This window comes from Martes martes (genome assembly GCF_963455335.1).
Source record: "Martes martes genome assembly, chromosome: 9".
Taxonomy (NCBI): Eukaryota; Metazoa; Chordata; class Mammalia; order Carnivora; family Mustelidae; genus Martes; species Martes martes.
The window spans coordinates 127268072-127294670 of NC_137896.1; the positions used below are offsets into that span (position 1 = coordinate 127268072).

Here is a 26599-nt window from a genome sequence, read left to right on the forward strand (position 1 = left end):
CGGGTTAGCAGTTCCAAGATTTTTAAATTTCATAAACCAGTAAAATTTACAAATAAACTTTGGGGATTTAGGATGTAACTCTCACCGTTGCTTTGTAAAATAAATAAAAACACTGCTACATAAAAATGTTTGAATAGCTTTAGTTTTCGGCAAGGCTCATGACATAGCCTTTATTTTTCTTATTTTGCTTTAGACTAATTGATGCTTTGGAACCACTGGGCAGAGCAGTTAAGGATGGCTTACTATGTTTTAGTGTTAACTGTGGGCCAGGAACTGTGCTAAGTGCAGGGGATACAGTAAGGTATAAAACAGCCCTGCCCAAGACTTGACCTTGAGAGAGGTAAGGGAGAAAGCGTGCAGTCAGGGTCCAGACTGATAAGCAAGCGTGCAGTCAGGGTCCAGACTGATAAGCACTATGACATAGCAACGCAGCATGGTGGGTGAGCAGAGACGCAGAGCTCACTCGGGGGAGGGGATTTTGTTTTACCAGAGAGGGGTCAAAGAGTAGGGAGGAGTCAGGGGGCTCCTTCTGCACACCCTGGTTTCCAAACTCATACTTCAAAAAAAATTCCAGGGAGGCACTTGCCAAAACTAGTGCTTAGAGGTCACGTGGAATTGGATTCCAGACCCTGCTCTGCCACTGTGGGCTTGAGCAAGTTTCTAAATCTCTAAGATTCTTTCTTTATCTCTGAAATTGAGAGAATAACTGTTCCGACCTCATATGGTTGTTGTAAAAATTAAGCCGTGCTAATACATGAGAAACTCTCATCACTATGGCCTGCAAAGCATTAAAAAAAATATTAGTTGTCATTATAATTGGAAGCAAAAGGAGAAGCATGTGCAAGGGCCCTGAGGCAATAAAGAGCAGGACTCCTTTAGAGAAGCACAGGGTGTGGGGGGAATGTAGGGTCCCTGGAGAGAGAGGAAGACAGGGGACGGAGGCGATGAGCAGAGGCCAGAGGCCTGGTTCTTCTGTGCCCAGTGCATGTATCTGGTTGTGTTATATCCTGCAGGCACTGGCGAGCAGTGGAAAAGGAAGTAACATAATTAGATTTGTGCTTAGAGAGAGGGCGCTGCCAGTCGTGTGGAGATGAAGGACAGGGTAACAAGACGAGCCAGGAAGGTCAGTTTGGGGGCTGTTTGCTGGATGCAGACAAGTTCTGCTGAGTGTCAGAATTAGGATAATCAAGGTCTGGGCCCAGAGAAGTGTGCACAAGTGTGTGAACCATCCACGGGGATGTCCTTGTTAGGTCGCCAATTAGCACGTTCTGATGAGACCTTCCAAACTTGCCACGGAAGCCCTGCATTGGCAACAGTACATCGCACTGTACTTCTTACATCTTAAAGAACGGATCAGGTGTCCCATTTACTTTCTGTGTTGGCAGATGGAGCATGAGATGGAAAGGCAGGATATCTCCGTTCTGGTCCCTTCTTTGGCCCTAATGTATTTTGGGTCCTTGAGCAAGTGTTTTTTTGTGAAAATAGGAGCTATAAAAAGGTGATCCCGGTTCTATTATAGAACGTACTGTGATGACATTTGGGTGATCAGAAAGTCCAGAATCTATCTGGAGCCTTAGGGAAGGACACTTACTCTACCTGACCCATGAGTTCTGGTCTGTAAAATGGGCCTAATAATACCTTTTCTACATTTGACACGTGCTGGTTGTTGAGGGTGATTGTGGCCAGACACCTCTTTGACAAAGATGTGATATTATATAAATATATGTTATTGTTGCATTCGTGACTGGTCTGTGGCTTATATGCTATGTTGCAGAAAAATGTTAGGACGGACCGAGCTTCTTATCCTGCAAAATACTGAGTTATAGACAAAGAACCAAAGTCTTTGCTTTCTTAAAATCTTTGCATCAGGGGCAGGGATGCCAAGTATTATAGATTCTGGAAGACATTGGCTCATTCCATGTGTTAACAAAAGCTACCCCTTCTGATAGAGGCATTGGGTATTCATTGTCTTAAACCTTAAGGAAAATATATTAGAAGGTAAAACCCTGTGGGGTTACTGTTTTATCTATTTTTTTCTTCATGTTCTGTTCTTTATTGATAAAGGTGGTCTTGTCTTTGGAATTCTCCTTTCAAATAGCCATCGTTCCTAAAGCGCCTATTCTCTAATCAAGGACATTGGCATTGAAATTCTGGTAGATGCAGGAAAAGGTCAAAAATCCCAGTAATGCCTGCACCCTAGGCCTGGGTCCTTTGTTATGTCTCACTTCGAGTAAACAGATTAATTTCCTCACAAACTATGACCAAGTTTTTAAAGACAAAGCTCAGATTTGTTTTATTTGGTTTTACACTGGGAATATAGCTAATGCTGTTACTCAATTGTTCCTTCCAAACAGTGCAGAGCTCCAAATTTTATATACACATAAATATATATATGTGTATATATATATATATATATACACACACACATACATATGCATATCTATATATGGGTATATATATATTTATATTTGCGTGTGTGTGTGTGTATGTGTGCCCTTTAATTTTCTCCTCTCTTTTGGAACTGGAAATGTTAGCAGAGAACTGTTTTTTAAGAGTCTCCGTGTTCTACTGAGCAGGCTTAGAGCTAACTCCGTGGAAGTGGTTTTATGCCCGGAGCCAAGAAAGTAGTCATAGAAAATACCACGTGCACATCCCAAATTGTCACCCCTGGGAGATGAGGGCCTCCCTTGGCAGGAATGTGCAGGGCTGCCTCTATAGGCACTATTAACACTCCTACAGTGACTAGAGAAACGCCCTCCTTCTAGACTACTTGGAGAAAAAAATGCGAAAGGACCCATTTCAAAATTATGTAGCAGTAAAAGAACCTTGAGGGATAATCCCTCTGTATTTGGAAGACTTGACGAGTCACCCAGCTTGTGCCCTTTGCTCTCCTCTCGTCCCTAAATCCCTCCCCTCCCCCCAAACCCAGCTGGGAGGGCTGCCCTTGGCCAGTCCAGGTCCAGACGTGTAGGGTGCTTCACGCTCTCAGGGCAGCTCATTTTTATCAAGTCAGCTTCTCTGGGAGACTCCACCCGCCGTGGTTTTCACTTCCCTCCCTATCTATGGCATTGAGCAGTGCTCATGTGGAGAGGCCACTTTGGAATGGAACAGAAACGGTGGCTCCTCTTCCAAGAAAAGAGAGCGCATGCGTGTGATAACAGGCTAGCTTGCGTGCAGTTTCCCCGCTCATGGACTCCCAAAGTCCCCAGACCACCTAGGGTCTGGAGCTTCAGGTCTCCTCCTGTGGGGAAAAGCGCATAGACTTATGCTCACGGTGTCTCAGCGTCAAATGGGACTCTATCTTTTATTCTCCGCCAATGCCCAGAAAGATGCTCTAACCACGCGAACCCCTTTTTCCTCCAGTAAACATAAGGATAGTTATAGCGAGTTCAAGGGTTGCTGTGAGTTTTGAGTGGACTGAAATGTGTGGAAGCTCAAGTGTAGCGCCAGGCACACAGTAGGCACTCAATAAAAAGGATGTCCTGGTCCCTCTCGTGTATGGTATCATAATAACAGGCTCTAATCCCCCTGATTGGTTCTCAGTATGTGCCAAAGTGTGACTTTCACACTCATTTAACATTTCTGAGCACTTATCATTTATCAGAAATGTGTTATATGTTTCCTGGGTAGATCCCATTCTTAAGCCTGTTGCCATCTCCCTAAATAGAATATGCCTCCCTGAGTGCTGAGGCCATGACTTCTGCCCCTGCATGCCCCATCCCTGTGCCCTGGGTAGTCGGGGTGTTCAATGAGTAATTGACTGGTTCCCTCCAGTAATTATCACAGGTGTGTGGTTTGTTGTTGTTGTTGTTTTATTTCAAAAGTTTAAAGGCGGAAGAGCAGAGAGAAACTTTCCACCAAACTACTATCAGATTCCCTCGTCTTGGGATAGGAGCTTGCTTTTGCTTTTTCCTTTTATTTAGATAGGTCACTGTTATCAAGAGAATCAGTGCGGAAGAAAGCCAACACTGGAAGGAACCAAGTCTCCGGGGACCGAGTGGGCAATAATCATAACTTCCGCTTCTTAAGATTGCTGACAAATCTGTACGTGAGTCCTTCGGCACTTCATTCCTTTTCGGTGGAGATGTTTCATGAGTCACTTTGGTGGGGTTTTCTTCCTTAAATATTTGTTATTTTCCTTGGACTTTATGCTATGTTTATGAAATGGCACACGATCATTTGGTTAAAATTTGAAGTTTTCAATGACGATTCTAACGTTCACTAAAAGAGTGACCTAGTTGTTCCTGTTTTCAAAAGCATTTGTATATGCTTGGAATTCTTATGTTGGAAATGGCTGATAATGTACACAAAGTTATCTGAAGACCTCAGCCTCCGCTTATTACAAACTCACATAAATACTGTTCTTCTGAAAATTTGGTTTTTTTTTTAAATAAGGATTTATATTTTTTCAATCAGCTTCTACATTTAATTTTCATAATCCTCAATTTTCTAAACCTTAGAAAATATATCTTTCTCCTAAGTATATTTTGAAGATAAAATAAGAAAAATATATCTAAAATACATTGTTTGGCCCCTAGAAAAATATCTTGCCGTGTCAACTATGAATGCCTTTAGATACTTATTAACCTGATGATAATGAAAGTGATTTGCATGAAGAAACATGGACCTTAAGAGACCAAACATGAAAGATCTAGAGAAAAGGAACTTATATTGTGATATTGTGAGTCAGGGAATATTATACTTCTTTGATTCCCTGAATAACTTAAACTGAGTTGTAATGCTGAGTCATTGTAGTGATATTTGCATGGCATTCTACAGTATGCGCAATCATTTCACACCTGTTTCATTTAGTCCTTGTGAGATGTTATTATATGACTATTTTTAAGATGAGGAACCCAAGACTCACAACTGAAATGAATTGCTCCAGAATAATAGGAGAATTGGATGGTGCTTTCTATTTGTGCAGCTCTTTCAAAATTTTCTGGGTGATCTCCTTCATCCACTACTTACGGTGTCCATCTTTTGAGAACACCAGTGGGCCATATTGTTATTTTGACCTACTCTGTGCTTTAAATTCTCAAGACCATGTCTTAATCTTTTCCGGTGGATCCTAGCTCATAATGGTGTGGGAAAACAGGTCCAGCCAATAGCGAAAGTCAACATGCCAAGAACCCAGTCGACCTTTGCTTTGGTAAAGAAGGGGTAGTTCTGGAAAATCCAGCCATGGAAGAAGACTGGTGCCTCTAAGAGCAAAGGGCAATCCAGAGTGGTAACTGATGGCAAGAGAATTATCTTCCAACGCTATTCTCCAAAAGCAAGAGACCTCCCAAGTAAAAGAGTCAGAGAGTGTCTTTGCAAGGCTCACCTCTTCCTAAGTTCTTATCCAACTGATATACCTTTCCTTTGTCTTCATCTGATAGCCAAGACCTTGTCCTCTTCCCTTGCTGCACCCCTACCAGACTCTTCACGCAGAAATAAATTCAGATCTCACAACCCTGACATGCACACTGTAGCTAGAGCAAGTCCCAGGAAGGCCTCACTTTAAAACGATCTCTGAAGATGCCAAAGGAGTTGTGTGTGTGTGTGTGTGTGTGTGTGTGTGTGTGTGTGTGTGTGTGTGTGAAGTAAGCCTATAGCTCACAATACAGACAACACACTCTTTTGAGTAAGAAGCATGCTCTATACATTATTACTTGATCTCTTTTATGCCTGGAGTCCCACTTACCATCCTCCTTTGTGACTTCTATTTCTAGTAAAGTATTTTAGTACTTCAGCTTCTACATTTTTGGCTATACTTCCCTCCTTCACATTGGTTCTCCTCCCCCTCGTGCATTACTGGGGAGGCCTTTCCTATTCCTGGAAATTTACTTATAGAAACTGCCAGGAATCATCATCAGAATCATCATCCCCATTTTAAGAGACTCAGGTTAAAGTCCTCCTAGGAGAAGCAGAGCACTTGCTGGGTTTCTGTATTCATTCTGATAGAAGCTCCCGCACCATAGGGGAGAATGGCAAGTAACTGGCGTTCCTTGGGACAGACCCAAATGCAACGCGGAAACCAGAGTTCCCACTTTCTCAAGCACAGCCCCAAACTGCCTGCCAAGCAGCTCTGCCCCCCATTCAGCTGTGAAACCACTTCTGTGCCCCCGGGAGCTCGGAGCCTTGGCTCCTCCTCGGATACGAATAACTTCTCTATGTACTCTTAGGCACAGGAGATTTCTCTTTGTCTCAACTGCCTCTTAGCTATGATCAATTTTTCCTTTTTTTATTTTTAATAAAAAAAAGTAAAACTCTACTTCTTCAGCATAACCCATTTGTTTTTATTTTCTGGACACCGTATCTTAAAAAGGACCATTTTTTCTCCTTTGCTTTGGCCAGCAGAAGCGCAGGTCGAAATTGAACACTCATCTCCAGTGAACGTGAAGACCTTACAGCCCAGATGTCCTATAATTCACATGCTCCTTGCCTCTCTACCTTCATCTTCCAATTCTGTTTTTATTTTTCCCTTCTCCCCACTCTTGCTATGTATCTGCATTCTCTAATAGCTATAATAACGTATCTTATGTCCTTGTATTGAACAAGATAAAATATTTTTAAGAATCTTCATATGAATGAATGAAAGTATCTCACTAGGAATGTACTGCATAAAGATGTATTTTCTATGCACTGAAGAGCTATTTGCAAAGATTGCAGAGTCACTGCCAGCAGGATATGGCTGGGCGGTGGTGGAAACCCCATGGTTGAGGGTCTCTTCCAAGTGGATCCCAGGTCACCTCAGTGACCATCTGTGTGATGTTAACTCACTTTGCAGACCTGAAACCAGAATATACTTCCATGAGTTCTTGCTGACCTTAAAGAGGAGCAAGAAGCATCAAACCTTTCTGTACTTATTCAAAGAGTGTGTCTGGAAATGCAGGTTCCATGGGACTGGACTTGACCCCTAGGGCTACATAATGTCCCACAGTCATCGTTCCAGACAGTTCCTTTTGGGAGTATGAAACATCTAGAATAATGGGAGTTCCTTAATTGACCACAGTTGATGTTAGAATCATGTTGCAAAATGTTTGACCATATCAGCCAGTTAGCTGAAATGACCTTTTGAACAGACAGAATTCTGTAGCCGACTGATATTTGAGTGTGTTCCTTTCAGTCTGTTACCAATTTTAAAGGCTTGACATATTTCCCACCCAGGTAGTCTGACAGTAAAATCACACACAAGACAGAATTTTAGGAGGAAGCTAAATCCATTCAGGTCTCTTGCGACACATTAATAGCGCTAAACCAGGAAAAATCAAGAATATTTAACTTCCATTAAGGCATTTTATGTGAAAGTTGGGACCACTACTAAACAGTAGAATCATCTTCCTACCAGAAATGTCTTTGGGTCTGAATTGGAATTGTTCGTTAAGCTGGATACAGATTCTTTCCAAGAGACTCAGGAGGGTTTGTGAATGTTGCCCAGTGGCAGGAATGGATTACACCAGTTCTGAGCTTTAATTTGGCAAAATCTACCTTATACAGAGCTTTGCTCGAAAAATATCTTTAATAGATATGTGCATAAGGGCATGGAAAATGACAGAAAATGACAGAATAGGGAAGATTCTTTTGGAAGAGGGAAGCATGGTGTTTGCTTCCCAGTGCACAAGGGCAGGTGTGTACGTGTGTGCACACACGTAGGTGCACATGCCCAGATACTTCAAGATGGCAGAGGTCTAAGGCGTATCTTGGCCAACCATCTGCCCAACACATCATTCATTTCTATATTTTTACAGGCTGCTAGAGTACTTAAACACCACGAGTTACAGGAAGCTCACTATTTCACAAGGCAAATCCCTCACTATCCAGACAATTGGAATGGTTATTTTTTTTTTCATGACATTGAATGAAGATCTTCTTCTGTTATTTCTTCAGTGACCCTGACTCTCTTCCCTAGAGCTGCATACAACCTATTAACCCATCTTCCACAGGATAACCCTAAGTATCCGAAGGCTGTTATAATCATGATAATGGTGATGCTGGCAATTGTCATCATCATTATCCATACTAGTAGTACTTCGCCCTTCTTGAGTACTTCCTGTAACTGATGTGCAAAGCATTTTATAATTGGATCTCATTAATTCTCAGGACTTGATGAAATAGATACATTTCAAAAATTCATTTTACAGATGAGAAGACTGAGATTTAGAGAGATTAAGAGGCTTGTCCTGGCTAACAGAGGTAGCAGGACACAGAACAAGGATTGAAATTGGGCTTCCCAAGCTCCTTTTTAGCTTATTAGTGGTCTATTCCATGGATGATGTGTGCAAGTGTTTTCTCAGCAGAGGATTATGAGGACTTGAATATCGCCTTCTGCATCCAAGGGAACTTCTGGCTACATACTGTCTCACACAAAGCACTCTCTGCTCCTCCCATCTTTCTTACAGTGGTGTATTTTTAGGAATTCCTGTATCAGCATAAACACTGTCTGAAGCCCCGTGCACAGAAAACTGCAGCCCTGCGGTTTTCTTTTACTGGCCCAGTGATTTTTCAAGTTGATCCTCTACAAACTGAGGGATCTGTGTCAGGAGTTAGAGAAATGACTTCCAAAGAGCACAGCACCCAGCATCAAATGGCGGCTCCACGAATATGTGCCGAATGAATGAATGGACCAGTGGCCTCCTGAAGAAGATAATTTAATGTCTGAAGCTGAGAGCAGTAGAAATTTTGCCAATAACCTAAATATAACTATGTTTTCCCTATTCCTTTTTTTTTTAAGTTGGGATTGCCGATATATATCAAATCTGTATTTCTCTGTTGGTTTGATCCACTTATGCAATTACACTGTAAATTTTATTGAAAATAAGTTTTTGGATTAATAGCAACACTTTTTCATGTTTGCACTTCATGAAGTAGCCAATCTTGTCACCACTGAAATGTCAAATTATGAGTTTCCTTTTGGTTTTTTTTTAAGATTTTATTTATTTTTCAGAGAGAGAGGAGGAACTTGAGCGGGGATGAGAATAGGAAAGGTGGAGAATCAGACTCCCCACCAAGCAAGAAGCCCAATGTAGACTTGATCCGAGGACTCTGGGATCATGGCCTGAGCCCAGGGCAGACACCCAACCAACTGAGCCACCCAGGCATCCCAAAAAATGAGAGTTTCTGACTTACCAGGAAATTGAACTTCTAGGAAATCTGGCTTCCTGTACAGACCATAAGGGGTCCCTAGGGCTCTCAATCTGTGTTTTCTAAACTCTTTTCCTCAGAAATTTTAAGAAACTTTCCTTCCTGGGCAGATATTTTAATAATGCCCTCTTTGTGCTTGTCCATTAACATGGTATGTTCCCACATCGGTGAAAAGGAAACAAAGCAATGCTAAAGCATTAATTGTAAAGATTCAGGGAACTGGTGAAGGGGAGAAGTAAACAATGTAGAATATGCCTAAGCTTTGTCTCCTATAACTAAAATACCTGATTTTTAGAATAGCATGTTCTTTGGTTAATTGTCATTACGGGGAATGATATGTAAAACACAAGTGTATTCTTCAGAGACAGCTTGTGACATTCTTCTCACTGTCATACTTTATGTGGCTTAGGCCAAATAACCATAATTTTTAGAGAGCCAGAACCTCAGAGATATTTATCTGTCCCTGATTCAAGAAGAAGTTGCTAAGTTATTAGTCATCTCCTGGTACAGAGATGCTTTGTATCTGGTCTCAGATGCAACTATTGGGGGTCCAGTGTGATTTATGCAAGGTAATAAAATAGGACCAACCCTTTAAAAAGTCTGTTTTGTTTGTTTTTTTTTTTTTCTTACAAGAAGGAGAAGAAGAAAAAGAACTCTGTTTTTCATCCTGCTAATGGTATTTGGTTTTGTGTTGCTTCTCCTAGGTTTGCTGGGATGGGAAACCTGCTCAAAGTCCTTACCAGGGAAATTGAAAATTATCCACACTTTTTCCTGGATTTTGAAAGTAAGTTCCAAAAATTAAAAGATAATGATGAGAACTTGTTTGCTCTCTTTATAGCTTGTTGATAGAGAAGTTATAACATAAAGATTTTATGTGATACTTAAATCCAAATGTCACTATGCATTTCTTTCTGGGTCTCCAAAGAGTATTTCATTTCTTTCTTTTCCCATTATTTTTTTTTAAATCTCATAGAAGATCTTCTTAATGTATCCATGGTTTTCTTTGATTATAGAACCAGTTATTTTCATCAGCTAGCATCTATCATCATCATGTATTTTTCTTAATAAATTTTATGGAAGACTATATCGTATTCTAAAGAAAAATAGCACATGTAGTAACTTACAGAGATTAATATAAAACAAATATCACTAGATGTGAAAAAATTATCAAAACTAGAAAATAGGCATTTGGATTATTTATTTCTGAGTCATTGCTGTCTGTTGTTTATGTTATTTGATTATATAAAACTATATAAAACTTTTGAGATATACTCCTTTTGTCTGAATGTTATGTTTCTTTTATCAAAAAAAATTTTTTTTCCTAAGGTGAAATTACTGTGAATTATGACTGAAGAAACATTGTTTTTTTTTTCCTTATCTTGTTTATTTTCTTGATTGGATATATTTCCAGATGAGTGACACATTCATGTTTTATCAACTAAGCGTATGTTTCCACCTTCACTATTACGTTCCCCTTTTTCTAAATTGCAATTCCACAATAGCAAGCACATTAAATGTCCTTTTTGTCAGTATTCACCATTTGTTGCAAACTTTAACCTGCATTAAGCTTTAATTTTTCAAATATTTATGTATACTAAAAAAATAAGTTAGAATTTCCTTACATGTATATTAAACTTGCAAACAGAGATTTTCTAGGTAAATGCTAGAAGACCCTTCAAAGATACAGTTAAGCAAAAGGTGACTGCTCCCTAGAGATGTCTTTTCAGAATCTTCAGTAAGTGTAAGAGAGCTGCATGAAAAGGAAAAGTGATCCCGAAGCTCACGTATTCTAAAAAAAATTTCAGATTCTAGATTATATTCAATAAAGGATATTTCACTTCTAACTTAACTCATTTTCTACTGCTGCCATTTGGTTGGATTTGTTTGGGTTGGGTTGGATTGGGTTGGATGGGTTGGGTTGGGTTGGCTGGATTTGGTAAGTGCCATAGTTGGGATCAATACCAGATTGATACGACACATTGAAAGGAAAGTTTTGTTTGTTTGTTTGTTTTTTCTTGGTGTAACTTTAGCGAACACATATCTTCATTGCTGTTGCTCTTGTTGTTAATGAAGATTTATTAATAACTTTAAAGAATTTTACAAGATAAATGACCTATTATCTCATCCCCCTAATCTTACTATCTGCATGTTTAGTTGATTCCTTCCACTTGTCACATGCATGTTACACTGTTGCGTCCAGGATGTACAAGGTCCAAAACAGTGGTGAAGGTAAAATACTCCATTCACCCAAAATGTGGGGGGAGGAGCATATAAACCCCTAGGGGAGTTAAATGCCTGCACTTTTCCTGAAGCTCTAAATGCCACATGCACCTGTACATCCTGTTCACAAATGCCTACTACGTTCAGTGACCCCCATTTGTCTATTTAGCTGTTCTTGCATTCGTGGTTTTCTTGCTTTTACAAAGAGTAATATTGAGTTCTTTGTCAAGTCTAATTTGAAAAGTCTTCCAAGTGAGAAAATCACAGTCTATAGGGACTTAAAGCAGTGGTTTTCAACAGGTGTTCTCTAGAGGACCAGCCTTCTGGGGTTATTCCCCTGGAGGTCCCTGGCCCATTGCTGTTGGAGAGGATCTGTTGCTGTTCCTCTCTCCTAAGACCAAGCACTCTGGTCTGCTCGGTCTTGTACTTTGGATAGTTTCTTAATTAGTTTGTTTGTTTGTTTGTTTGTTTGTTTGTTTTTAAAAAGGTCATTATGGCTAAAAAGGACATTTAAATATCTTGAATTTTGATGATGTTCTTTATGGTACCAAAAACTCTATTTGTAGATGTGCCATAGTATCTTCAACAAAGTTCCTTGTGGACTGGATTCTCATGCCTTGGGGCTCATTAGGACTAGAGCAGTAGTATGTAAGGAAAACAAAAAAAAAAAAACTAGAAATTTACCAACAAATGTATGGGAACTCTTTATTTCCCTGTTAATCCCAAGGAGAAGGTTAACATTATTTCACTGAGACTAAGAAAAGATAAATAGCTGAGCAGATGTCACATAGGGAATGAATAAGGACCTGAGATGGAGCACAGGTCTCTGGCTCTCCTCCTCAAGAGCCCATCACAAGCAGCCTCTTAGAAGTATGACAGCCATCATCCTGTTCCTGAGTAGAGAGCTTCTCCATCATCTGTGAACTAAAACATCTCATGGAAAAAAATACGTTTTTCTTGATCCCGAAAATCCTCTTTCCTAAAGGTGATTTTCAAAAAAGAATGGTGATGGACCAGAGGGTAGCAAAATGGGCTGAGGCCATGATTTCTCTGTAGGCTGTAGATATCCGCTCAGCACAACAGTGGTATGTGCAATATTGTTGCGAACATCCATGTAAGCCAGGCAACATCAGGGAGACAGAGCTAAATAAGGACCGTCATTGGAATGTCAGGCTGGTGTGCAGGATAATATAGGCACATTTTTCAAGACAAGATAAAAATAAGGGACTTAAGACCACTCTGTAGTCTGGGGAGTAAAGAGGAAGAAAGAGCATGCATTTAGTTTCGGGAAATGGAAGACAACAGAAGGAATTGGAGAATTCTTCTTGCAAAAGGTGGCCTTTAGAGCAGGCTTTAAAGAATGGGTGATTTTTCTACAAGCGTATAGGGACAGGAGTTTTCCAACAGTGGAAGTAGGTAGGGGTAGGAATAGGAAGGCGTGTTTGAAGAAAGGCAAGAGGCCCAATTTAGACAGAGCAGCTCATGCTCACTAAAAGGAAGTATGGGCAGAAATGGAGGGCTGGCTCGGGTTAAACCACAGCGGTTGCAGAAGCTCAGGGCTAAGTGGTCCATAATTGGGGTTCACCTTCAAAAAGAATAGCTGAACTCCCTGAGGGAAAACTCGAGAGCAGATAAGGGATTGGCAGGTGGGAACTTTAGGTATGCTCATGCTTATCAGGAGGCTGATGAGTCAGAGATCAGGAGAAGAGACTAGATTGTAGAGGAAAGAGAACATCTTACTAAACCAAGACTCACGATGGCAGGGTCCGGGCCCCACTCAGGTTTGCAACCCAGCATCTTCTCCCCATGTTGAACATGGAGAACGGATCACCAAATAAGTTTTAGTAACAGATGCTGGCCATGTGAAGGAATGGAATAGAACAGGCTAGATGGAGGCAGCAGCCAGGAGAGCACAGACAGTAAAGAAGGAAAGAAGGAGGGACTGTAAGTGGATTCACGTGCTGCAAAACACTCCAGACAGATGAGTCTTGGAAAGGGAATGGCAGCACGGGCCGTGAGCTACCCAGCTACTGTAGCCACTGGCAGAACAGATTCAAGACACATTCCTTTGCCTATAGAGGCTGGACTGCAAAGAGTTAAGGAGAAAGCAACGGAGGCAGGAAGGAAGGCCAAACAGCATGTAGCAACAGCTTAAATGAATTTGGCACCTCTATTCTGAGTGTTGAGTCTTCTTTTTGAAGTCAGTGATGGAATATAATTGAACTGGGTCAAATAGATATAATTAAGCTGGGTCAAAATATAAGACAAAATTAGACACATCTGTCCTAAGGTTTTTCAGTTGTGTAGATTTAATTTAAATTCTTGTCTGACCTTTGCAGTGAGTTCCACACTCTGTGCTCACATTTCTACACAACTATTTTACATCTCTTTTATTGTTGTTGGTTTTGTTTTTTTTTTTAATCCCACTACTTTTTTTTTCTTTTTCTGTCTCTGCCTCCTTGACATATTTCCATTTCCTTTTTGAAGGCTGGGGGACAGAGAGGGGAATAAAATGCAACCTAATCTTGCCTGAGCAATGGCTTTGGGGACCGTGTATAGGAAGATATATGCCTGAAGGTCTGTTGATGATTGTTCAATTGAATCTATTCATTATGACCCCCAAAGGGAGCAGCAGGCATTAGCCATCCAGCGAAGTAATTCCAGGGATTCTCAGACTGAAATGATCATTAGAAACATCTGGTGGATATAGATTTTCCATAGTTGTCTGAGCCTCTCCCAAAATTTTGATGCAGTGGCCTAGTTCCAGGAATCTGCTTTTGCCCTCATGTCCCAGGTGGTTCTGATGATCGGGAAGTTTGGGAACCATATTTGACTAACGCACTCAAGTCAAACATTAACACACCCTAGGGTCTGGGACAGCGGAGCTGACCAGGCAACCTTTCGAGTTCCCAGATCCAGAGTTGAGGGCTCCGGAATTGGTCACAGAAGACTCCTTTTAGGTTTTGGTTCCCTATTTTTCCCTTGCCAGGCAGGTGATATAAAGGTAGCCATGGTAGCCATAACTTAGAACTTGAACTCTATGGATTAATACGCTTCCTCAGCCCTTCACACAGTATCCACTCTGGAGTAGAAGGTCTCTGAGACAGGCACAAGTCCCAGTAGGTGACAATCTATGCAAGGGCACCTTGCTTCAAAGACACTCTGTCTTACCAAACAATTGCATCTATCAAAATATTCCTTTGGGGACACCTGGATGGCTCAGTGGGTTAAGACGCTGCCTTCGGCTCAGGTGATGATCCCAGGGTCCTGGGACTGAGTACCACATCGGGCTCTCTGCTCAGCAGGGTGCCTGCTTTCCTCTCTCTCTCTGCCTGCCTCTCTGTCTACTTGTGGTCTCTCTCTGTCAAATAAAAAAATAAAATCTTTAAATATATGTATATGTATGTGTGTGTGTGCATGTATGTATGTGTGTGTGTGTGTGTATATATATATATATATATATATATATATATATATATATATTCCTTTGGGATCTGAGTAGGAACATCTCCAAAGATGAACAAATGACCTCTTAACACAGGAAAAAACATTCACTGTCATTAGTCAAGAGGGAAATGCAAAGCAAAACCACCACAAGAGAGCACTTCACACACAAAAAAGTTATAATAAAACGTGTTGGTGAGGATGCGAAGACGTTGCAACTCTCTTACACTGTCTGTGGGAATGTAAAATGGTGCAGATGCTTTGGAAAACAGTTTGGCAGTTCCTTAAATGTGAAACATAAAGTCGCCCCTATGACCCAATGATTCCGCTCCCAGGTACATCCCAAGAGAAATGAAGACATAGGTCCACACATGAACTGGGACATCAATTTTCACAGTAGCATTATTCATAATAGCCAAAAAGTGGAAACCATCCAAATGCCCATCAAGTCATGAATGGACACATAATGGAACAGCTATTCACTTGAACATTACTGAGTGATAGAAAGTAAAATACTGATGAAGGGATACCTTGAAATCATTCTGCTAAGTGAAAAAAAGCCAATCACAAAAGAGCGCATATTGTATAACTCCATTTATGGGGAACGTCTAGATTAGGCAAATCTACAGAGATAAAAAGTTCATTAGTGATGGTCTGGGTCTAGGGGTACTAGAAAGAAATGGGGAGCAATTGTTAATGGGTACAAATTTTTTGAGGGATAAAAGAATGTTTTAAAATTGGTGATGGTGATGATTGTACAATGGCAATATACTACATATCATTGAATACTTGGGATCGGTGAATTGTGTGGCATGTGAATTATATCACAATAAAGCTGCTACTGAAAAAAAAAAGTGCTTCTTTTAGAAAATCCGATTTCTTGCTGCTGGAAAGAAGAAGCCATTCCATCTACTCAAAATAGATAATTTTTCTTCTTTTCCTGAGTTTTCCATTTTTTAAAATTTATTTTTATTGAGGCATAATTTACATGTGCTGAATTAGACAGGCTGAAATACAGTCAATTTTGACCAATGCCACACTCTCTGGCAAGACAGGATTTTTCACTCCAAAGAGTTCCAGCATGTCTCTTCTCTGTCAGTCCCCTGCCCTTAACCAACACCCAGAAACTACTACTGATCAGATCTGATTTGTATCTCAAAGATAAATTTAGCTAATCTTTAAAGTCTTGAACTTCATATAAATGGAGTTATACAGTGTATGCTTTTTTGGTACCTTTTTCTGATTTAACAAAATGTTTTTCAGATCCAACCATGTTATTACATGTATCAGGGTTTCCTCCCTTTTTCACTGAATACTCTTATTGTGGGACGGTTTTGCATCCCTTCTCCTGTTGATGATCACCTTGGGCAACTTCCAATTTTTTGCTACGAGGAGTAACATGCTGTGAACATTCTTGTAGAATATCTGCATGCATCATTTCTCTCGTGTACATATGGAAGATAGACTTGTTGAGTAGTTATATGCAGCTTTTCAAGAAACTGTCAAATTGTTTCCCAAATGGGATGTACTATTTTCCATTTCTACCAGCAGTCTAGAGTGCTCAGGTGTAACACGTCTTCTCCGAAACTTAGCATTGTCGATCTTTTTCCTTTCAGCTGTTCTAGTGACTGTGGGATGATTTCTCCTTGTGGCTTAATTTGCATTTCCATCATAACTCATACTGTTGGACCCTGTTGCATGTGCTTATTGAATATTCACTGGCATTTTTAGAATATATTTATCTTTTATCCATTTTGAGTTTGGTTTTTTTCATTGTATTGCTAAGTTGTAGGAGTTAGTGTGTTCTGGATACCTGTCATTTGTGAGAAAATAGCTTGCAAATGTTTTTACTCACTCAGTGCTTTGCCTCTTTTTTTTCTTATTTTTGCATGAACAGAAGTTTTAAATTTTGATGAAGTGTGATTTATGATTGTTTTTCTTCTATGCTAAATGCATGCTATCTCTTCTGTAAGAAATCATGGCCCACTCCAAGGTCCTAAAGACATTCTACTGTTTCCTTCTGGAAGTTCTAGAAATTTAAGCATTACATCAGTCCAGTGACCAATCCTCAACCAATTTTTGTTTATTTTATGAGCAAGGTGTTGGGTTTATTTTTTCATGCATTATCAACTTGTTCTAGCACAGGTAGATTGCTTGAGTGCCATTATCAAAAATCAGCTCACTGTGATATGTTTGGGCCTTCTATTCTCCCCCATTGATTTATTGAGCCTTTTCACCAAGGATTACCAAACTATAACAAATAACAAATCTTAAAGTCAAGAAGAATAAGTCCTTCAAATCTGTTGTTCTTTTTCAAGATTGTTTTGACTACTCCAGTTTCTTTACTTTTCTAAATAAGTTTTATAATCAGCCTTCAATTGCTACAAAATCACCTTGCTGGGATATTGATTATAATGATATAAAATCTGAAGATCAATTTGAGGAGAATTGACATCTAACAATATTGATTCTTCTTACTTACAGGTATGCTATATCTTTCCATTTGTTTAGATATTCTTTGATTTCACTTAGCAATGTTGTATAGCTTTTAGAGGTCTTGCATAAGCTTTTGTTAAGTGTATCATTAAGAATTTTATAGTTTGACCATACCAGATTTTTATGCTTGCTGTTTGTATGACGTATGTTTCCGCATCCTGTCTGTGTCTTTATCTTTACAGCGTAATTCTTGTAAACAACATGTAGTTGGCCTCAGCTCTTCCATCCAAGCTGATAATATCTACCTTTTAATTGGCGTCATTAGCCCATTTATATTCAATTAATGTTTGTATCTGAGCCTATTTTGATATTGACTTCTACTTATTGTATTTTTCTCTCTTAATATCTTTATGCTTTTTGATTAAATAGAATAATTTCGGTATTCTCTTTGATCTTTTCTGTTGGCTTTTTATTTTATTTTATTTTATTTTATTTTATTTTTATTTTTATTTATTTATTTGACAGAGAGAGAGAGATCACAAGTAGGCAGAGAGGCAGGCAGAGAGAGAGGAGGAAGCAGGCTCCCTGCTGAGCAGAGAGCCCGATGCGGGGCTTGATCCCAGGACCCTGAGATCATGACCTGAGCCGAAGGCAGAGGCTTTAACCCACTGAGCCACCCAGGCGCCCCTTCTGTTGGCTTTTTAGTTCTGCCCCTCCATGCTTGTTGCAAGATACATCTTTGACTTATTAGAATCAATCTTCCACATGTAGTCTTCATTTCATGAAGAATTCAAGACTCTTGTCACAGATCCCTCCACCCTTGTGCTCTTTTCTGTTTTGCTTTTATATCTGCTAGAAACTCCCTAGCGCAATGTATGGTGGCCTTTTCCTTTCCTTTAAACTCTCAGTGTGTGTGTGTGTGTGTGTGTGCGCAATTTAAATAGATCTTTTCTATTTACGGACACAGTGGCTGGCCCTGGTGTCCCCCATTCCTTCTTACACAACTAGATGTCTTCGGTATCATTTCACTTCCGCATGAAGAACTTCCCTGCAGAGAGGCCTTGGATGGCATAGAGCTGGACATGAAGTATCCACTTAGGAGTTTTGATTTTTTTTTTTGTACTGATGCTAATTCAGGAACTACATGCAGGACCTCTGCTGCATTGTAGCGTCAAGCAGGAACAACAGGAGTGGGGTCAGAGAGGCACGGAGATGACATAGAGCACATCAATACGGGGGGCATTCGGAGAACCGTGTCCTCTTCTTCAGGGGTTACAGAACTGTACTGGGGAGAGACACAAGCACATTGAACAGACAATAGGACACACAGTGCAGAAGCCTCCAAGAGAAGGGAGAGCAAGGGGCAGGCTAGCCAGGAGAGAAAGTAGAGCTTCTAGGGCTGGGACCAAGAAATGTTTCTTGGCAGACAGGAACTGAGAAATGATCTTATAAGACAAATCCACCTTTATGAGTGCTATAGGAATACCAAGAACAGTAAGAGTGGTCAGGGGCAGGGGTGGGGGCTAGTTTGGAAGGAAATTCTAAAGCCTCCAGAAAGGCTCTGGTTATTGTGATTTATTAGGACAACAGTCTCCTACCTCTTGAAACGAGGAGGAGTGTCAGATGAAACCCTTGCCTGGGATGATCTTGGTAGAGCAGGCTACCTCCTGCCACTGCTGAGCATCTTTCTTTCTTTTTTTTTTTTTTTTAAGTTTTTAATTTTAATCCCAGTGTAGTTCGCATACAGTGTTACGTCGGTTTTAGGTGTACAATATAGTGATACTACTGAGCTTTTCTCTCATCCTGCCCTTCCCTGGTACCCTCACTTCTACTAAGGTTCTTTAGAGACAGCTAGATAATCTTGGGAGAGGAGAGGGGGAAATAAGAGTGGTTTTCTGGTCACTTTACAAATAAAACAAACAAGCAAAAAGCAACAGAACAGACCTTCGAGGCGACTAATTTATGCCAATACAGAGATTCAGTCCAGCGATTGGTTAAATTTCCAGCACTCTCTTTTTAAGTGCTTTTGATTGACATCAACATCCCATTAGGAGCCTCCAGGCCATAGTCCCTACAAGACTGTACAGGGAGGGGACAGGGCTCTTGTGCATGTCCCTCCCTCTGCCACCAAGTAATCTGAGAGCCAGAGAGATGAATGGATGGGGCCTTGAAGTCTCATATTCATTGAGTGGCAGGGGGGCAGTAGGACCCAGTCTCAAAACTCTGCATCCTTGAAGTTCCCTCCTCTGCCTGTGACATCACAGGGATCCCACTGCCTGGGGTTGAAAAGATGAGCCTTCCAGCAACCTCAGCCCTCCCTGCTGTTTGCAGGCCCTCATTCGCTCTTCCATAGGATAGGGATGACTAATGTTCCCGTGCAAATAAATATGTCGGCCCAGTCACACTTAACATTTTCCAATGGACCTTTGCAATTTTATGTGGTTTCTTCAAGCAGCTGGTATTCTGCTATAAATCATCGCCACTTTATATCCCCAAATGTTAATCATAGATAATTGGTTATGTTTCTTAGTCTATCCTGAAGGGGGAAGGGGTGGAGGGGGAAGGAAGTGGTGGGGGAGAAGAGCGAGGGACTTAATTTACAGCTGTGGCAAATCCCTTTGCTGAAACTGTCTTCAGGGTTTCCACAACACCACTGGGTACAGGGAGAGCAGCATATCCTATGGATGAAAGGCCACAGCTTCCTTCAAAGCCAAAGACATCTCCATATAAATGCTGTCCTCTGCTCACATTATCTTCCATTAATTTGTTTGATTCTGTCAGATTTTCCCATACAGTTCTGAATAGACTGTGAGGAGAAGGTATGCGTGTTCCCCCATGCTTGTGAAGACAGAGGATGTCCTTGACTGATTTATAAAGATAAGAACCCTTTGATTTGACAGCCCTGCTCTGGTTTGAGCCCTGCTGCCATGCCCCGGGGTATGTTCACCAAAGATGTTCCTTCCTGACAAACAAAAACACTGGGCCACCTTCCTCTCCATCCGTCTGGTGGAATGTGAGGCATTCTGCTTTCAGTAAACATCACAGGCCTCCACAGCAAAGCCTCCAACTGACCTGGTGACACCAGAATCCTGACAGTTAATATCCATAGTCACAAGCAAATTGAGCCAAAGGAGGGTAAATAGATCCCCTGTAAACAAAATGAATACTGCCTTACTATCTTCATTGATAAGAGGGTTATTTTTCCACTAAAAATTCTAGGCACTTGGAATTCAGCAAGTTCTTGACAATGTATTCAAGGTCACAGTGCACATGATACATTCTCATACTTTACACAATAGCAAGTCCAGAACAGAGGTTTAAATCATTGCTTGGGGAATAGCCTGGATAGGCTTGTTCCGGGGCTCCTCGGAGGATTGGTTTCTGAAATTGCGTGTGTAAATCACAGGTTTGTTTTTCTTTTCTTTTTTTTTTTTTTTTTTAAACAGCTTCATTGTTAGATAAGAGCAGCCCAGCTTGGTGTAACCATTCTTCTCGATGGAGATGGAATAGTGGACAATGATTAGAATTTTGGAATGTGATTCTTAGAAGAAGCATCACTGAGGGATTCACTGGCTACAACTGAAAATAAGGACTGGTGTCCATAAGTAATATTATCGGTGGGCATGTGTATGTGTGTGCACCTTTGAGTAAGGGTCAATCTTTGTGTTAAAAGTAGGAAAACAAAACCCATAATTCTGATTTCCTGTTCACTCTGCAGTCGCTTTAGAAGGTCGCTGATAGGTTAGATATCAGCGTACCTTTTCAATCACTAATTTTTCAAGATGTCTCTCTTTGACATCTGAAGATACATTTTTAAAACATGGCTACCTACTGAATCTGAATACAGAGAGAACCAGACGTAAAGACCCCAAGCCTCTCAAAGGGATATTCCGGAAAGCAAATGGCAGCAGCCTTAGGATTGGGATAGTCAACATAGGCGTAGTTTTTTACTCAACAAATATCCTAATAGTGTGTTGACCCTACTGAAGAGATATTGAAGTTGTAGACAAATGATGGATGATTTAAAAGCACAAGTGTTGATGAAAGGGTGAATAGCCAATTTGGTTGTAGACGAATATACATATAGAAAAACAATAACAGTGAAAAGAGGTTACTAGTATAGAGACCATTTGGAAGAAGAGACAGAGGAGAGGATCCAGAAGTAATAGGACCTTTATTTCTTTCACTGCCTCCAAACACCCACATCCTCTACCCCCTGGTCAATGTCCTCATATGTTCATTGAGTCATGACATATTTATTGAGTGTCTCCAATAGGTAGGACATATGGAGGCAATGAGGATAAAATATAGACTGTGTCTCCAAAAACCTTCCAATTCAAACACAAGCAGAAAAATCATAAGACGTAGTGTGAGAAGTAAACCATTCATTCAGGTATGCTATTCAGCAACTCTTTCTTGAGCATATACTATGTGCCAGGCCCTGGAGATTTAAGATCACATGAAACAAGTAAAGCCAGAGTCCTGCAGCCTAATGGGTCAGATTCTCATTAATTAGCCTTGGCCGTCTGATCACATGGCTGGGGGAATCAAAGCAGAATGAATCATGAACTTTCATAGGGACATGAGCCTATGCCAAATTAGGGCTACAGTCTTTTCTATTTGAAAAAAAAAAAAAAAAAAGGCAAATAGATTAAAGCTTCTCCCAGTCAGAACTCTTTACCTTAGAAGTTGACCCCACTTGTGACTTGAGTCCTCAGAAGGCAGGGGCCATGCTGCCGGCACCAAGGCCTTACTCATTAGCTAGATGAAGAAGTGACTTCAACTCCATGAGAGGGGAAGAAAAAAAAAAAATAGGGCATCCAAGAAGACTAACAAATTATGGAAGAAAATGAGCAACACATTTCTAAGTTGGGATGAAAAAGGAAAAATGGATTGGATTTCTCCAATCCCACCCCACCCCTGTGAAGTGGGGCCATAGGAAAAACGTTTTTAATAAGACACCAGGACATTTGCCAAAAGAAACATTTTCCCAGAGAGGAAGGCTGGGACTGAGGTGTCCTGTTTCAGAGACCATTGCAGTGCTGCGAGAGGGTCACCCTAGGATGGAGGGGCTTCCCCACAGCCCCAACTCTGCCACCCTGAGAGAAGTGACACCACCCCATGTCACTCATCCAGTTCCTTTGGTCACATCAGGGTCAGGGCTAAGTCATAGCAGAAGGTGTCACCTCTCCTGGGATAGAGAGCAAAGCCAATACCACGCTCAGGCCGCTCTATTGGAGATGGTCTTCTTTTTGAAGCACTTAAGAAAGGGCTTCTGTGTTTAAAGACTGACTGAAAGTTTTCTCCTTTTGTGTTAATCACTAGAAGAACAGGTTTTTGTGTTTGTCTGGCCCTCGTCTTCCAGCCACTTCACTTTAATTCTGTTTTGTCTAAAACTTGACCAAGTGGGGACTCGTTCAGATGGAACCCTGGTGACGGCCAAGATCAGAAGTTTCCCTTTCCTGGTCTCCAAGTGTCTTCTTCTTTTCATACTATTTTATAATTACATTCAAACAGGCTTACCCCCCAGAATCTTGGTTACAGACTATTTTTCTTTTCCTCCTTTTCAAATTTCTCTCTAGGAAATGGGCTTTTTTAGCTTGTGATTTTTCAGTGCATTCATCAGAGGGGGAAAAGGATTTGAGGAAATGAGCTTTTCCTTTTTCTTCATTTTCTAGGACCTTCGTGTTGCATATTTGTCACACGTTCTCTTCCCGGACTTTCTTCTTTCTCAGAAATTTCCCTGTATTTCTGTTCACTGAAATGCTCTCCTCAGTTACAGGCTTCCTAACTTACTAAGTTTTAAAGGTTTCTGTTTAAGACACCCATATCACTTTGGGGAAAGTTTCGGAAACAGGAAAGGATAGGCTCTAAAGTGATCAATATTGTGCATAACACTGTACCTGAGAATATTCTAGAAACAGTGGGAGGATAGAAGAAGATAAAGGAGTAATCTATCCTCCCAGGCTAGGTTCTGTACCATAACCTGGTGGGTCTCTGTCATGTTCCTCATAATGTTCTCATGAATGTTTTACCTGACATAACTCTAGCTACCTTTTCATGAGGGGGGTCTGCTGAGAGAATTCACTACCTTAGGACTTGGATTTTTAAAAATGAATTTTTAGGAGGTGACATCTATCCCCCTTCTCCATTAACAGTACCTTTGTTTGGGATGGAGATTAATTCCCTTATTAGCCCAGGCAAGTAACCTATTTTGTAAGTATTAGGAGATAAAACCCAATCTTTACCACTCACTGGCTTCCACAAAATACTCGTGGGGACAAGAATATATATTGGCTTCAGGAATGCAAAGTAAAAGTTGGAATTCAGAGCTGAGGGATGCTTCTATGGCTGTTAGAATATGTTCTTTATTTATGTAAACCTGAATGTGTCACTTACTCTTGTGAGAATTGTTTATAATCAAGATCAAAGTTGAATAGTACAAGTATCTTTAAAATGAGCCTCCTGTTGGGGGTGCCTAGCTGGCACAGTCAATAGAGCGTGCAAGTCCTGATCTTGGGTCATCAGTTCAAGCCCCCACATTGGGTGTAGAGCTTACTGGAAATAAACAAGCAAATAAATAAATCAAATGAACCTCATGTACTTCTTTAGTTCACATTCAATTATAAATCTCAATGCTTTCTCCCTGTCTTTGTGTTCCAGAAAGATACATCTCTGTCATGGCTCTGAAGGATTATCTAATATCTTAAGCTTATTTGTTTCTATGGTAATGGGGGGAGTGTTTTTCTCACCTACACTCAGATTCACAGATTTTTAGTCATAACAGAACTATTCAGTAGCTTCTCCTATTAAACATCGCCCCCAGAAGACAACATTGATTCCTTCCATCACCCAGTTAATCACTTGGCACATAATTGGTGTGCAAAAAGTATGTTCTACACAAAATAAATAAAGTGCTCAGTGATTCCAGTGTGCTCCGTGTAACATGTACAGAGTCAGATGACTGTCTTGAACTGAGTCATGGGCAGAAGTTGTGTTAGTTTCCTTTCCTAGCAGCTTATTACCTTAAAGCGTAAAGACCAAACCTGCAGGAATCAAACAGGACTGTGTAGCAGGTAGAACTGGGTGCTGATCTTCATTCCAAGCTGTTTGTAAATACCAGCCCTCTGTGTCTTTTGGTCTCCCTTCTGCTCAGATGCCCAGCCCACAGAAGGAGAGAGGGAAATATGGAACCAGATCAGCGCGGTCCTCCAGGATTCCGAGAGCATCCTCGCAGACCTGCAGGCTTACAAGGGTGCGGGGCCAGAGATCCGAGATGTAAGCCAATGATAACACTGGGCTGACAACACCCTTGGACCAGAAGGGAAACCCACACACGCATACACACCCAGAAAGATTAAGCAATAGCCCTAGTATTTCCTAGTGTACTAGGAAGAACAAGGAAGGCAATGTGGTTTTCACAAAGTATGAATGGTCCCTTTTATTCTGGTACATTAATCCGAGCACACGGCACTGTAGCCCGTGTAAAAGATCAGCCATTCTCTTCTCAGTCATACGTGCGATAGCGCAGGACTGACGTCTAAACACTGATTGGTCAGCATATAACCTCAGGTAAGGGAAACATACATGTAAGGTCTCTGGACGAAAGTTGGAATAGAAGTCACGAGAAAAGAAAAAAAAAAAAGAACTGTAAGTCATGAGGTCTGGATTTAGACGAATTTCTCAGCATTTGTAATAATTTTGGCAGGTTCCACAGTATCACCAATGGCAGGGTCCTTGTAAGCAAGGTCGCTTTAAGTAGCCTGCAGGCTTGTCATCTTGAAATGACTTTGAGCTTTAAAAAGAAATCCCTGAAAAAACAACCACCCAAACAACAAAGAAGATTGTCATTGTGGCTTTTAAGACTTTATTATGCCTTAAAAGCAAGAAACTTCACACTCCTTGTATTTGAAATCATTAGTTTCGTGGCAGTATCAACCCATACACGCATGCGTGCACATGCGCACACCTACACGCACGTACACGCACACCTACATGCACGTACGCGCACGTACGCGCACACGCTACTGCCGCCGCCTCCATCTTTCTGAGAAAAATCCCACTGGCGTAATCCATGAGCTGCTGAAACTCAGACAAAACAGCATTTCCAAGAACGTGACAACCTCTTAAGAGGTGGTCTTTCTACTTAGGGGTCGCCATTAATTTAGGTAATTTAGGTAACATCCCAGAACGGAAGGCACGTAATGCATATTATAGAGAAAGGAAGATGTCAACAGGATCCACACTTCTTAATGAGCACTGGCTTTACTTTAGCAGAATCAACATGTGATGGAGGAAAGCTGAATGGCTTCCAATTAGATTTGCAATTATTTTTTCATTTAAAATCAGAGAAACAAGTAAAATGACACAGGATCTAATTGTAGGGTCATTTGCATTATGTTTAAGGGCTAAAATCTCCATTCTAATCAAACATCTTGCAGGACATTCGGTGAAACTGATGTCAGTTTACTAGCACAGTAGTGAAGTGCATCAGGCATTGTATTTTCTTAAACTAAAGTCCATTCTCAATCTTAAGGCATTTCGATGTGGAGCTTATTCCCTCTTTTTAAACAGACAATTTTATCATGTTTTTGTAGGCGATTCAGAATCCCAATGACATTCAGCTTCAAGAAAAAGCTTGGAATGCAGTATGCCCTCTGGTTGTGAGGCTAAAGAGATTTTACGAGTTTTCCATAAGGCTAGGTGAGTATGTGTTTATAGGTTTCATCCTGCCTGTGAAGTTCTGTTATGGAGTTTGCTTAGGGAGCAGGAAGAGCGAGCTCAGTGAGCTGGGGAGTGGCCCACATCCATCCCCACGTCTTAGGAGAGGCCATCCATGGACAGAAACACCTGTCATATTCATTTCCTTAAATTCACTCAGAGTTCCTTCCCCTGCAGTTACCTGCACATTGAGTGTGTCTCTACTGGTGGATGTCCTCTGGTCTTGTTCTCAGCTAACAGTTTTGTTATAGGCTGATCACATTCCTAAATGGCAGAGAAGTTGAAACAAACAAGTTACCTGCTGATACCAAAAACTTGATTTGCTGGAGTCTTGTGATAAATTTAATATAGTAATACATGGGAAAAACAAACAATATTCTGCCCTGAAGCTTTAAAAACAACATGTACAGGTACAGGATGGCTTTGCAGAAGCAAGAGTGATGTCAGGTGTGGTTAACAATAGGGTCGATGTGACCACATGTATGATCTAAGCACACCCCCAAGAGTTAAGCTGTCTGAGGTTTCATTAGTTAATACAGCTTGAATGAGTAAAGGGATAGTCATGTTTACTTTTGCTGTAAATGAATGTCACATTTTAAGAGTTAAACAGAGAAACTGAAATACTTTGGGGAAATAATCGTCATGGTGTTGA

The 26599-nt window shown here is 40.7% G+C and overlaps 1 protein-coding gene across 6 annotated transcripts in view; it reads left to right on the forward strand.

Moving 5' to 3' along the window:
- Positions 1-26599, forward strand: part of CYRIA (CYFIP related Rac1 interactor A) — a 105603-nt gene that overhangs the window by 66035 nt on the left and 12969 nt on the right. For 3 of the 6 annotated variants that reach the window (XM_080814334.1, XM_080814332.1, XM_080814336.1), the window contains 4 exons: positions 3924-4044; positions 9831-9910; positions 24383-24504; positions 25824-25929. In XM_080814334.1, the coding sequence (XP_080670460.1) occupies positions 9841-9910; positions 24383-24504; positions 25824-25929 (298 nt within the window). In that variant the 5' untranslated portion in view covers positions 3924-4044; positions 9831-9840. The remainder of the gene's footprint in view (positions 1-3923; positions 4045-9830; positions 9911-24382; positions 24505-25823; positions 25930-26599) is intronic. The other 3 variants (XM_080814331.1, XM_080814333.1, XM_080814335.1) reach the window with 1 other exon arrangement.